Raw genomic sequence first — 15,629 nt, 5'->3', positions numbered from 1 at the left:
GATACCGATAATTTCCGATATTACATTTTAACGCATATATCGGCCGATATTATCGGACATCTCTACAAATAATCATTAAAACTGTTCACACAAAAGCTAATCAACTCCATGGTTTGCATCGTGTCCCCTGACTGTACCGGGAAATTCACCCAACCGTGACTTTAAAGGCTTAATTGGTACGTGCCGCGCCATCTACGCCGTAACTGCATTGTGGTTGAAGAGCAAACAACTCCAGACAGACAAGAGCGGTCACACATTAAACTAACACACGCGACTGTGACGTTATTCACGGCCATTACTGTTGTCTTTGTGACTAATGTCACACCCGGCCTCAGTAGGCAGCGTGAAATAGGAGGAGGATTGGTGCATCATGGGTAGGACGAGGTTGCTCATAAACTTGTAGAAAAAGTCCTATTTTGAGGGTGATATGAGTTGGAATGTCATATTTCTTGAATCGTCAAAGGTCAACAAATGACTTCCCCATGAAGGTAGGGCTGGGCGATACATGGAATATACTCGATATATCGCCGGTTTTGCCTCTGTGATGTAGAAAGTGACTATATCGTGATATTGGAGTATACGTTCCGACACAGTTGCTTTTAGCTGCGGGCATTACACTACAGCAGGGGTGTCCAAAGTGAGGCCATTTGTGGTCATTTTTTAACGGCATATTTTAAAAATACGATTGAAAACAATTACAAACATGATAAGTGGTATAAAAGAGCAAACAGGTGAAACGTAACAAGAAAATGTGGCAATGTTTACTCTAATAACACAAAGCTGCCATGCAGGCTGTTTCTTTCTTCAATGTCATTATGAATTATTGACCTATTCAAGGCTCCAATTACGTCACATCTGAGATATTTTTTGGGGAAAATGTTGCATATTTTATAGAGATGTCCGATAATATCGGTCCGTCGATATTATCGGCCGATAAATGCGTTAAAATGCAATATCGGAAATTATCGGTATCGATTTTTTTTATTATCAGTATCGTGTTTTTTTTTTTTTTTATTGTTTTTTTTTATTAAATCCACATAAAAAACACAAGATACACTTACAATTAGTGCACCAACCCAAAAAACCTCCCTCCCCCATTTACACTCATTCACACAAAAGGGTTGTTTCTTTCTGTTATTAATATTCTGCTTCCTACATTATATATCAATATATATCAATACAGTCTGCAAGGGATACAGTCCGTAAGCACACATGATTGTGCGTGCTGCTGCTCCACTAATAATACTAACCTTTAACAGTTAATTTTACAAATTTTCATTAATTACTAGTTTCTATGTAACTGTTTTAATATTGTTTTACTTTCTTTTTTATTCAAGAAAATGTTTTTAATTTATTTATCTTATTTGATTTGATTCATTTTTTTAAAAAGTACTTTATCTTCACCATACCTGGTTGTCCAAATTAGGCATAATAATGTGTTAATTCCACGACTGCATATATCGGTTGATATCGGTATCGGTAATTAAAGAGTTGGACAATATCGGCATATCGGCAAAAAGCCATTATCGGACATCCCTAATATTGTATGTTTGCCATATAAAAAACTGAGCTGTTTTTTTTATAAAGAAGGGCCTAAAACGAACAAACGAAAAACATAAACAACAATAAAACGTATAATTGACGGATGGATCTGAAGTTGATCTCGAGATTATTGTGTTAAAAGTAAACAGTAAAAAAAAATAGAATTTATTTTTTAACACTATAATTATTTGGATCCTCAATAATTTGTGTGATTTGTTTTTTAGTGTCATTGCTCAAAAAATAATAATGAATTAAAATCAATGTTGTTATGAGTTATTGACCTTTTTAAGGCTCTAATTATTATATAATCTCAAATGTTCCACTTAAAAATGTTATTGGGTGAAAATATTGCATATTTTGTGTTTTTTTTTCATAAAAAAAAGGGTTTTCTTTGACAAAAAGAGCATACAATTTAAATCTTTAAAAAATGTTATATTGACAGATAGACCTAATGTTGATCTTGATCAGGGGTCACCAACGCGGTGCCCGTGGGCACCAGGTAGCCCGTAAGGACCAGATGAGTAGCCCGCTGGCCTGTTCTAAAAATAGCTCAAATAGCAGCACTTACCAGTGAGCTGCCTCTATTTTTTAAATTTTATTTATTTACTAGCAAGCTGGTCTCGCTTTGCTCGACATTTTTAATTCTAAGAGAGACAAAACTCAAATAGAATTTGAAAATCCAAGAAAATATTTTAAAGACTTGGTCTTCACTTGTTTGAATAAATTCATTAATTTTTTTACTTTGCTTCTTATAACTTTCAGAAAGACAATTTTAGAGAAAAAATACAACCATAAAAATGATTTTAGGATTTTTAAACACATATACCTTTTTACCTTTTAAATTCCTTCCTCTTCTTTCCTGACAATTTCAATTAATGTTCAAGTAAATTTATTTTTTTTATTGTAATGAATAATAAATACATTTTAATTGAATTCTTCATTTTAGCTTCTGTTTTTTTCGACGAAGAATATTTGTGAAATGTTTCTTCAAACTTATTATGATTAAAATTCAAAAAAAATATTCTGGCAAATGTAGAAAATCTGTACAATCAAATTTAAATCTTATTTCAAAGTCTTTTGAATTTCTTTTAAAATTTTTGTTCTGGAAAATCTAGTAGAAATAATGATTTGTCTTTGTTAGAAATATAGCTTGGTCCAATTTGTTATATATTCCAACAAAGTGCAGATTGGATTTTAACCTATATAAAACATGTCATCAAAATTAAAAAATTAATCTTAATCAGGAAAAATTACTTATGATGTTCCATAAATTATTTTTTTTATTTTTTCAAAAAGATTCGAATTAGCTAGTTTTTCCTCTTCTTTTTTTTCTGTTGAATTTTGAATTTTAAAAAGTGGAAATTGAAGATAAACTATGTTTCAAAATTGAATTGTCATTTTTTTTCGTGTTTTCTCCTCTTTTAAACCGTTCAATTAAGTGTAAATATCATTAATCATTAATAATAACATAGAGTTAAAGGTAAAATGAGCAAATTGGCTATTTTTGGCAATTTATTTGAGTGTGTATCAAACTGGTAGCCCTTCGCATTAATCACTACCCAAGAAGTAGCTCTTGCTTTCAAAAAGGTTGGTGACCCCTGCTCTAGAGATTTAAAAACTTGAATAATAACACAAATAATATAACTGAATAATGACACATTTTTTATATTTTTTGGACCAAAACCCTTTGGGGTCCCCGGGATGAAGCCTGAGTGGAAGCCTAAATGTATATATTTTTTATACATATATTGTATTGGTTTTTAAAATATCAAAATGGCCCCTGCTAGCTTTGATTTTTCAATGTGCGGCCCTCAGTGGAAAAAGTTTGGACACCCCTGCTTTACACGAAGGTTGCATCCTTTAACGCCTGCATTATTTGAGCTTTAGCGTCACGCTATTAAAGCGCTGCCTCTCTTTATCTGCGTCCTCCCCTTGACCAGGAGTGTGCCGGCGAGCCTCTTTTCATGCTCCACTGTGCCATCAAGCAGCAGATGGAGAAAGGACCGATAGACGCCATCACCGGAGAGGCTCGCTATTCTCTGAGCGAGGACAAGCTCATCAGGCAGCAGATTGACTACAAAACGCTGGTCAGTAAACTTAATGTGTCCTTCTGCTTTTGGGCCTTCAAGCGCCGCCGCCGCTTCGTGGGCGTAAACGTTAACAAATCACCAGGAGAGACGTGGGAAGCGTTGTTTACTCAATGGGTAATTAGTTGACTGCTGCGATGTCTTGCAGACTTTTTTTTTTCAACATTGATCCTAGTAAAGTCAACTATTTACTTGGGTTTATCGTCCTCTCTTTGGCAGTTTATGACGGCGGAATTTCGGTTCTTACAACCCCTGGCAAACCCAAATATGGCATCACCAGACCGGGAGGCCTTTCATTCAGTTTTTTTTAATTTGTTTGGGAAAAACAACGTGACCCAAAACTGTAGTCAATAAAATGTCAACGCTCTGGCTTCAAGACACTAAAATAAATTGCTTGCAATTGTTGCACCAGTTGTATTGACATTAGGGATGTACGATAATATCGGGCTGCCGATATTATCAGCCGATAAATGCTTTAAAATGTAATATCGGAAATTATCGGTTTCAAAATCATCGGTATCGGTTTCAAAAAGTACAATTTATGACTTTTTAAAAGGCCGCTGTGTACACGGACGTAGGGAGAAGTACAGAGCGCCAATAAACCTTAAAGGCACTGCCTTTGCGTGCTGACCCAGTCATATGATATCAGTGTTTCCCACACATTCATTTATTTGTGGCGGCCCGCCACGAAAGAATTACGTCCGCCACAAATAAAAAAATATATATATACACTACCGTTCAAAAGTTTGGGGTCACCCAAACAATTTTGTGGAATAGCCTTCATTTCTAAGAACAAGAATAGACTGTCGACTTTCAGATGAAAGTTCTCTTTTTCTGGCCATTTTGAGCGTTTAATTGACCCCCCAAATGTGATGCTCCAGAAACTCAATCCGCTCAAAGGAAGGTCAGTTTTGTAGCTTCTGTAACGAGCTAAAGTGTTTTCAGATGTGTGAACGTGATTGCACAAGGGTTTTCTAATCATCAATTAGCCTTCTGAGCCAATGAGCAAACACATTGTACCATTAGAACACTGGAGTGATAGTTGCTGGAAATGGGCCTCTATACACCTATGTAGATATTGCACCAAAAAGCAGACATTTGCAGCTAGAATAGTCATTTACCACATTAGCAATGTATAGAGTGTATTTCTTTCAAGTTAAGACTAGTTTAAAGTTATCTTCATTGAAAAGTACAGTGCTTTTCCTTCAAAAATAAGGACATTTCAATGTGACCCCAAACTTTTGAACGGTAGTGTATCTGTATCATGAATCAATTTAAGTGGACCCCGACTTAAACAAGTTGAAAAACTTATTCGGGTGTTACCATTTAGTGGTCAATTGTACGGAACATGTACTTCCCTGTGCAACCTACTAATAAAAGTCTCAATTAATCAAAAAAAGTCAAGTTGTTTTACACATACATTTTTTTAAAAAAAGGCAACAAAAATTGAGGTCTTAACCATAGATGCCTCACGGATTTGCAACTTGTATGCAACAGTACAGATTCCAGTTCCTCTCCACAATAAGGTGTCTCTTATTTATTTTTCAGAGTTGGCAACCAAATATGATTTAGCTGACCAACCCTATGCGGCTTGAACTAAAAAAAAAAAACAGCCGGCTGCTATAGTTCACTTCTTAGAGCCGATTTGATTTGATCTAGATTTATTGGTCCCCGTTGTGGAAATTCATTTTCTACTGCCGTACATTTAAACAAAAGACATTACACATCACGAACAAAAATAACAAAAAGACGTCATACATGACCAACACATTTACAGGCTTGTCAGACAGGTCGGCCTAAAAAAAAACAGCCGGCTGCTATAGTTCACTTCTTAGAGCCGATTTGATTTGATCTAGATTTATTGGTCCCCGTTGGGGAAATTCATTTTCTACTGCCGTACATTTAAACAAAAGACATTACACATCACAAACAAAAATAACAAAAAGACATCATACATGACCAACACATTTACAGGCTTGTCAGACAGGTCGGCCGGGCCTGCTGTTTAGGGCGGCTATAGCCATACTTGCCAACCCTCCCGTTTTTACCGGGAGAGTCCCGGTATTCAGCGCCTCTCCCGATAACCTCCCGGTATTCAGCCCCCTCCAGCTCAATGCGGACCTGAGTGGGGACAGCCTGTTCTCACGTCCGCTTTCCCACAATATAAACAGCTTGCCTGCCCAATGACGTCATAACTTTTTTAGAGAGTAGAGTGCACAACTGCGCACACAAGGAGACGACGCAGAAGAACGAGGGAGTTACAGACACGGCGACGCCGTCGACGAGCAAGATGAAGAAATACGCTTGCGAGTTCCAAAACGAACGGAAACAAGAATTTCAGTTCATCCAGGACAGTTCGAAGGGGAAGTGGTATGTAATTATGTTGCCTGTACATTTTGTAAAACAGACTTCTCCGTTGAACACGGTGGCCGAGTTATGAACGGAGGAGAAGTTAAACAGGACAATACTACCATCTACTGGATAGCCCCCGGAACACTGAAATTCAAGTATTTATTTTATTTATATGTATAATAAAATAAATATATATACATATATATATATATATATATATATATATATATATATATATATATATATATATATATATATATATATAGCTAGAATTCACTGAAAGTCAAGTATTTATTTTATTTATATGTATAATAAAATACATATATATACATATATATATAGCTAGAATTCACTGAAAGTCAAGTATTTCATACACATACACATATATATACACATACACATACACATATATATACACATATATATATATATATATATATATATATATATATATATACACATATATATATATATATATATATATATATATATATATATATATACACATATATATATATATATATATATATATATATATATACACATATATATATATATATATATATACACATACACATATATATATATATATATATATATATATATATATATATATATATATATATATATATATATATATATATATATATATATATATATATATATATATATATATACACATATATATATATATATATATATATATATACACATATATATATATATATATATATATATATATATATATATATATATATATATATATATATATATATATATATATACACATACACACATATATATATATATATATATATATATATATATATACACATACACACATATATATATATATATATATATATATATATATATATATATATATATATATATATATATATATATATATATGAAATACTTGAGTTGGTGAATTCTAGCTGTAAATATACTCCCCTATTAACCACGCCCTTGACCACCCCCCCGCCCCACCCCGACCGCGCCCCACCCACCCCTCACCTCCCGGTATCGGAGAGGTCTCAAGGTTGGCAAGTATGGCTATAGCTGCAGGGATAAGGCTTTTCCCGAGGCGGGCCCTCCGGAATTTGATAGTTCTGTACCTGCGCCCTGATGGTAGTGGGATGATGTATGGGTGTAGTGGGTGAGTCATATCCTGGACTATTGTGTTTGCCAGTGGAATGATGGACCTGTGGTTTAGATCTGAAATGTTGGGTGTGGGTAGGCCGAGGATTCTAGCTGCTATGTTTGTAATGCGTGTGAGTTTGTTCCGGTTGGTTACAGAAAGCAGAGTGAAAAAACATTGAACGATGCTTTGTTCATCGCTAAAAAGTATCCTTCCTCTTTCCCCTGTCAGACGTTGCACTGTGTGAACCCCGAGAACGAGAACACCGCGGAGGTGACCGTGAAGTGTCTAAACTGTGACACCGTCACTCAGGTCAAGGAGAAACTCCTGGATGCGGTCTACAAGGGCAGCCCCTACTCACTCAGGCCCAAAGCTTCTGACATGGACTTGGGTAAGACACGTTTGCACCCTCGTAAGGCCACGTGGTGACACCGTTAAAGGAGGAGTGGACGCGATGTCAGCAGATTCCTCGCAATGCCAGGACGCTCCATGCTGGCAGAACTCCGGTCGCCTATTTTATTTGCCAAAGTCAATGGAATGTGTTAGGAAGAGCTTTTATATGCAGCCAGGGCTTGTTGAGTTCTACCACTAAGACTTCAGTAAAGGTAACCGCTTGAGGAAAACATATTTTTCAAACCTGCTAAGCTAACTTGTCGTCCCCTCGCCACATCGCACTTTAAATATTTTTTAAAACATTCTAGTGTCCGCCCTGAGATGGGTAGGTCGGGAGTCATACCAAAGACTATAAAAATGGGAGCCATTACCTCCCTGCTTGGCACTCAAGGGTTGGAATTGGGGGTTAAATCACCAAAAATGATTCCCGGGCGCGGCCACCGCTGCTGCTCACTGCTCCCCTCACCTCCCAGGGGGGGATCACGGGTGATGGGTCAAATGCAGGGAATAATTTCGCCACACCTAGTGTGTGTGTGTGGCTATCATTGGTACTTTAACTTAATATTTTGGCTTACATCATTTTGTCTTACTTATTAGTACCTGTTCTTTTTTGGGATCGGCTTGAGTCCTGAACATTTGATATCAAACCATTGCAGATATATTTATAGAAAAATATTGCCATCCTTCATGCTTTTTCCAAAACGAGCCTTTGGACTTTGCCCATTTTGTGCCATTTTTCCCCAAGTGTGACCATATATGGTAAAGATTTACCCGAAGAGTTTTGCGCGAGTCCGCCACAGTAGTCAATAAGCGCCATCTTTTTATCACCTTGTTGGGGGGGGCAGACTGGCTCGTACATGCACATGCGTAAGCGTATAGTTCGTACGTCTGTCAGTAGGCCCCCATATGGAGGCACAAAAAACTACAACGCGGCTGGCCGGGGAGAAGACGCGGTCGAAGTGGAGGCACGTGAATAAGACCGCCCGCAAAACAGCGCAATCCTGAAGAGACGATCCGATAGCAGCTAGAAGATGATGTGTAAAACATCATCTATGCAACATTTTGACCAAAGAACCACCATTACATGTTATGTACATGTTTTAAATGTAGAAAAAAGTAATTATAAGACCCCTTTAAATGAGTCTTATTTGTCATGTCTGTGTGATCATGTTTTGTTTTAGTCATGTTTTGTTTTTGGACTCTTTGTGCACTTTTGTTTTGTCACCATAGCAACCCATTAGTTTTCACCTGTCATGTCACGCACTTGTTTCACGTTTTGAGTCACGCACCTGTTTTCACTAATCATGTCACTATTATTTAAGCCCATTGTTGCCAGGAAGTCAGCCTGGCGACATCACACCCTTATGATCCGTGCTGCTCTTTTTCATGCCCTTTTCTCGTCCAAGTAAGTTTTCTTTATTCATGCCATAGTTTGCAAGTTTTGTCTTATGTCCATAGTTCTGCCTTTGTGCGAGTTTTTGTTTTTATAGCCAAGTTTTGTACTTCCGCCCTTGTTTATTCCTTTTTTGAGTCTATTATTAAATCATGTAAGTCCCAAGTCTTGACAGACCCATGACTCTTGTTCATTTTCTTTGTTTTGGGACATTTGGGATCTGTCAAGACTTGGACTTTGGCGTGGTTTGTTCTCCCGTGGTGCAAATGGTTTGGACCGGACATGGCGTGAAGTTAAATACATGATTTAATAATAGACTCAAAAAAACAAATACTCGCACAAAGGCAGAACTATGGACATAAGACAAAACTTGCAAACTATGGCATGAATAAAGAAAACTTACTTGGACGAGAAAGGGCATGAAAAAGAGCAGCACGGATCATAAGGGTGTGAAGAGAGTTTGATGTCGCCAGGCTGACTTCTTGGTAACAATGGGCTTAAATAATAGTGACATGATTAGTGAAAACAGGTGCGTGACTCAAAACGTGAATCAAGTGCGTGACATGACAGGTGAAAACGAATGGGTTGCTGTTAGAGATGTCCGATAATATCGGTCTGCCGATATTATCGGCCGATAAATGCGTTAAAATGTAATATCGGTAATTATCGGTATCGTTTTTTTTATTATCAGTATCGTTTTTTTTTTTTTTTTTTTTTTTTTTTAATTAAATCCACATAAAAAAACACAAGATACACTTACAATTAGTGCACCAACCCAAAAAACCTCCCTCCCCCATTTATACTCATTCACACAAAAGGGTTGTTTCTTTCTGTTATTAATATTCTGGTTATATATCAATATATATCAATACAGTCTGCAAGGGATACAGTCCGTAAGCACACATGATTGTGTGTGCTGCTGCTCCACTAATAGTACTAACCTTTAACAGTTAATTTTACAAATTTTCATTAATTACTAGTTTCTATGTAACTGTTTTTATATTGTTTTACTTTCTTTTTTATTCAAGAAAATGTTTTTAATTTATTTATCTTATTTTATTTGATTCATTTTTAAAAAAAAGTACCTTATCTTCACCATACCTGGTTGTCCAAATTAGGCATAATAATGTGTTAATTCCACGACTGCATATATCGGTTGATATCGGTATCGGTTGATATCGGTATCGGTAATTAAAGAGTTGGACAATATCGGCATATCGGATATCGGCAAAAAGCCATTATCGGACATCCCTAGTTGCTATGGTGACAAAACAAACAAAAGTGCACAAAGAGTCCAAAAACAAAACCAAACATGACTAAAACAAAACATGAACACACAGACATGACACTTATTGATGTCTTGTACGTGCACTATTTGTGTTATTTATTATGTTGTGGCGATCAATAATAATATTTACCGAGCGAGACTTTCATTTCTGATTTAGGAGTAAACACTGCGGCGTATTTTGGCACTACTGCATCTTCACCGCGACAACCAAGTTGACCAACTTTTTGATGAGTTGAAGAGAACTTCAACTCCTGCCTCATCAATAACACATCTCCACGTTGGTGAGCCTTTGACACGGGCGTGCTCAAAAAAAGGGGAGACGTGACACTCAAGGCTGAAACGAGTGCAATGGTGACTAGGATTGCAAAGGGATGGAAAGTTCCCGGTAAATTTCCGGAAATTTACCACGGGAAGTTTGGAAATATTGACCATTTTTTGATTATTCAAAGTTGGACACTGTCCATGGGAATTAATAGGGAATATATGGGAATGAATGGGAATACATGGGAATGAATGGGAATACATGGGAATAAATAGGGAATATATGGGAATGAATGGGAATACATGGGAATATATGGGAATTAATAGGGAATATATGGGAATTAATGGGAATACATGGGAATTAATAGGGAATATATGGGAATGAATGGGAATACATGGGAATATATGGGAATTAATAGGGAATATATGGGAATTAATGGGAATACATAGGAATATATGGGAATTAATAGGGAATATATGGGAATGAATGGGAATACATGGGAATATATGGGAATTAATAGGGAATATATGGGAATGAATGGGAATACATGGGAATGAATGGGAATACATGGGAATTAATAGGGAATATATGGGAATGAATGGGAATACATGGGAATATATGGGAAATAATAGGGAATATATGGGAATGAATGGGAATACATGGGAATGAATGGGAATACATGGGAATAAATAGGGAATATATGGGAATGAATGGGAATACATGGGAATATATGGGAATTAATAGGGAATATATGGGAATTAATGGGAATACATGGGAATTAATAGGGAATATATGGGAATGAATGGGAATACATGGGAATATATGGGAATTAATAGGGAATATATGGGAATTAATGGGAATACATAGGAATATATGGGAATTAATAGGGAATATATGGGAATGAATGGAAATACATGGGAATATATGGGAATTAATAGGGAATATATGGGAATGAATGGGAATACATGGGAATGAATGGGAATACATGGGAATTAATAGGGAATATATGGGAATGAATGGGAATACATGGGAATATATGGGAAATAATAGGGAATATATGAGAATGAATGGGAATACATGGGAATTAATGGGAATACATGGGAATACATGGGAATTAATAGGGAATATATGGGAATGAATGGGAATACATGGGAATTAATAGGGAATATATGGGAATGAATGGGAATATATGGGAATTAATAGGGAATTTATGGGAATGAATGGGAATATATGGGAATTAATAGGGAATATATGGGAATGAATGGGAATACATGGGAATATATGGGAATGAATGGGGAATTACAATAATGATATATTATTAGGCACTTGTCTATATGCTGCTGCATCTTTGTGGCATTTTTTGACGTAGCTCTTTGCACACTATTTGCAAATGCACACCGCCTTTCCGCCTACATTGGTTGGGGTGAAATGTCTCCACACATCAGACGGTGTACGTGGCATTATTTTGTTTGTATTGATTCAGTCTTGTAAAAGACTAATGCAATGCCACACACACATATAAATAGTCAGCTAAACAACTGGAGTAGTCTTTAAAAATACTTTACCGATGGACAAATGAATAGAAATAGGCTAGATGAATACATGAACAGTCAATCAGCATGCTAAATCAAACTATAAGCTACATTCTTGTATGACAACAGAATGGCAGAAGAAACTACACCTTTTGATTTAGTATTTGCTAGTTGAACTTTACAGATCACACAAAAGGTAAATTCGGATCGCTAACGTTGTTAGCATAAATGAATGGGATTTAAAGGCCTACTGAAAGCCACTACTAGCGACCACGCAGTCTGATAGTTTATATATCAATGATGACATCTTAACATTGCAACACATGCCAATACGGCCGGGTTAACTTATAAAGTAACATTTTAAATTTCCCGCTAATCTTCTGGTTGGAAACGTCTATGTATGATGACGTATGCGTGTGACGTCACGGCGGCAACGGAAGTATTCGTACCCAATGTGTCGCCATACAAACTGCTCTGTGTTCATCGAACAATTCCACAGTATTCTGGACATCTGTGTTGGTGAATCTTTTGCAATTTGTTTAATGAACAATGGAGACTGCAAAGAAGAAAGTTGTAGGTGGGATCGGTGTATTAGCGGCTGGCTGCAGCAACACAACAAAGAGGACTTACTTGGATAGCAGACATCTGTGATCGGGTGAAGTCCTTCGTTGCGCCGTCGATCGCTGGAAGGCAGGTGAGCACGGGTGTTGATGAGCAGATGAGGGCTGGCTGGCGTAGATGGAGCGCTAATGTTTTTATCATAGCTCTGTGAGGTCCGGTTGCTAAGTTAGCTTCAGCGTCGTTAGCAACAGCATTGTTAAGCTTTGCCAGGCTGAGAATTATTAACCGTGTAGTTACATGTCCATGGTTTAATAGTATTGTTGATCTTCTGTCTATCCTTCCAGTCAGGGATTTATTTATTTTGTTTCTATCTGCATTTGATGCTATCACGTTAGCTCAGTAGCTAAAGAGCTTCGCTGATGTATTGTCGTGGAGATAAAAGTCACTGTGAATGTCCATTTCGCGTTCTCGACTCTCATTTTCAAGAGGATATAGTATCCCAGGTGGTTTAAAATACAAATCCGTGATCCAAAATAGAAAAAGGAGAGTGTGTGGAATCCAATGAGACCTTGTATCTAAGTTACGGTCAGAGCGAAAAAAGATACACCCTGCACTGCCTCTCTAGTTCTTCACTCTAACGTTCCTCATCCACAAATCTTTCATCCTCGCTCAAATTAATGGGGTAATCGTTGCTTTCTCGGTCCGAATCTCTCTCGCTCCATTGTAAACAACGGGGAATTGTGAGGAATACTAGCTCCTGTGACGTCACGCTACTTCCGGTATAGGCACGGCTTTTTTTTAATCAGCGACCAAAAGTTGCGAACTTTATCGTCGTTATTCTCTACTAAATCCTTTCAGCAAAAATATGGCAATATCGCGAAATGATCAAGTATGACACACAGAATGGATCTGCTATCCCCGTTTAAATAAAACAATTTCATTTCAGTAGGCCTTTAACTTAGAGAAAATTAGCATCAGGGCTATATTTACCCCAGTAATATCATCAACACTTACCTGACTGGATGAAGTCCTTGGGCTCAAATACTAGTGTGGCCTCAATAGCCCTGCTGTAGTGTGGTGCATGCTGGGAATGATCTGTGCATGTGATGGAGGAATGCACAGTGCAGGGTTGAAATTCTACTGAATTTGCATTAAATCCGGTTGTTTTAGCTAATAATCATGCTGCAAGATCTAGCATGTTGCATTCAATGTTTATTCCCATTAATTCCCATGGAAAGTTTCCAACTTTGAATAATCACTGAATTTTGCAACCCTAATGGTGACCGAGGCTGACATAAAAACCTTATTTAGAAGGTCATAAACCATTTTTTAAAGGCCTAATGAAATTTTTTTTTTTTTATTTAAACGGGAATAGCAGATCCATTCTATGTGTCATACTTGATCATTTCGCGATATTGCCATATTTTTGCTGAAAGGATTTAATAGAGAAAATCGACGATAAAGTTCGCAACTTTTGCTCGCTGATAAAAAAAAGCCTTGCCTGTACCGGAAGTAGCGTGACGTCACAGGAGCTAGTATTCCTCACAATTCCCCGTTGTTTACAATGGAGCGAGAGAGATTCGGACCGAGAAAGTGACGATTACCCCATTAATTTGAGCGAGGATGAAAGATTCGTAGATGAAGAACGTTACAGTGAAGGACTTGAGAGACAGTGATGGACGTATCTTTTTTCGCTCTGACCGTAACTTAGGTACAAGCTGGCTCATTGGATTCCACACTTTCTCCTTTTTCTATTTTGGATCACGGATTTGTATTTTAAACCACCTGGGATACTATATCCTCTTGAAAATGAGAGTCGAGAACGCGAAATGGACATTCAGTGCCTTTTATCTCCACGACAATACATCGGCGAAATGCTTTAGCTACGAGCTAACGTGATAGCATCGTGCTTTAACTGCATATAGAAACAAAAAAAAATAAACCCCTGACTGGAAGGATGGATAGAAAATCAACAATACTATTAAACCGTGGACATGTAAATACACGGTTAATGCTTTCCAGGCTGGCGAAGGTTAACAATGCTGTGCTAACGACGCCATTGAAGCTAACTTAGCAACGGGACCTCACAGAGCTATGCTAAAAACATTAGCTCTCCACCTACGCCAGCCAGCCCTCATCTACTCATCAACACCCGTGCTCACCTGCGTTCCAGCGATCGGCAGAAGGACTTCACCCGATGCGTTTGGCGGCCCGGAGACGTAGGAAGTCAAGGTGAGGTCGGCGGCTAGCGCGGCTAGCGCTCCAACAAAGTCCTCCTGGTTGTGTTGCTGTAGTCCGCTGCTAATACACCGATCCCACCTACAACTGTCTTCTTTGCAGCCTTCATTGTTCATTAAACAAATTGCAAAAGATGTCCAGAATACTGTGGAATTATGAAATGAAAACAGAGCTTTTTGTATAGGATTCTACGGGGTACCATAACTTCCGTTACTCTGACTTCGTCACGCGCATACGTCATCATACCGCGACGTTTCAGCCGGATATTTCGCGGGAAGTTTTAAATGTCACTTTATAAGTTAACCCGGCCGTATTGGCATGTGTTGCAATGTTAAGATTTCATCATTGATGTATAAACTATCAGACTGCGTGGTCGCTAGTAGTGGCTTTCAGTAGGCCTTTAAGCTCTATGAAAATATTTGATTTATAAATAATAATCCTTCTTCGCGGAAGTTTGTTTATCACAGTCAGGCCTGGAACGTACAAAGGCTGCATTTTTGCCTTCGACAGTGAGGAAGTCAAAATGAGTTTGCAGAAAACCAGCGAGTTGAGAATCTTATTATGTTCCCCATGGGGAGGCTGACTGTGCTTTCAATTAGGACACAGTTGATGCTTTCTTAGATATTTACTGGTTCATTTGACGAGTGCATATTTCCTTCCGTTCTTCTCCACTCTAAATGCCGTCTGAAGAATGGCGTCAAGGCAGAATGGCTCGAATTATTCTGCAGGACGAAGACGTCACGACAAAGATCGACAACGACTGGAAGAGACTCAACACACTGGCTCACTATCAGGTACCTAAATGCGTTAAAAAAATGTTTTTGCACTGAGGATGTGGCG

At 37.6% G+C, this 15,629-nt stretch overlaps 1 protein-coding gene and 1 long non-coding RNA gene across 5 annotated transcripts in view; one reads left to right on the top strand and one right to left on the bottom strand.

The window, feature by feature from the left end:
• LOC133653263 (plexin-A1-like) overlaps positions 1–15,629 on the top strand; it is a 684,271-nt gene that overhangs the window by 639,425 nt on the left and 29,217 nt on the right. For 3 of the 4 annotated variants that reach the window (XM_062052348.1, XM_062052349.1, XM_062052347.1), the window contains exons 25-27: positions 3,483–3,629; positions 7,354–7,513; positions 15,480–15,583. In XM_062052348.1, the coding sequence (XP_061908332.1) occupies positions 3,483–3,629; positions 7,354–7,513; positions 15,480–15,583 (411 nt within the window). The remainder of the gene's footprint in view (positions 1–3,482; positions 3,630–7,353; positions 7,514–15,479; positions 15,584–15,629) is intronic. The other variant, XM_062052350.1, reaches the window with a different exon arrangement.
• Positions 15,406–15,629, bottom strand: part of LOC133653265 (uncharacterized) — an 86,127-nt gene continuing 85,903 nt past the window's right edge. The window contains exon 3 of the long non-coding RNA XR_009826689.1: positions 15,406–15,629. This exon is cut by the window's right edge and continues 344 nt beyond it. This is a non-coding gene — a long non-coding RNA (uncharacterized LOC133653265).

This window comes from Entelurus aequoreus, linkage group LG07 (genome assembly GCF_033978785.1).
Source record: "Entelurus aequoreus isolate RoL-2023_Sb linkage group LG07, RoL_Eaeq_v1.1, whole genome shotgun sequence".
Lineage (NCBI taxonomy): Eukaryota > Metazoa > Chordata > Actinopteri > Syngnathiformes > Syngnathidae > Entelurus > Entelurus aequoreus.
Note: the sequence above shows the minus strand (reverse complement) of the source record. Positions and strands in the feature narration are given on the sequence as shown.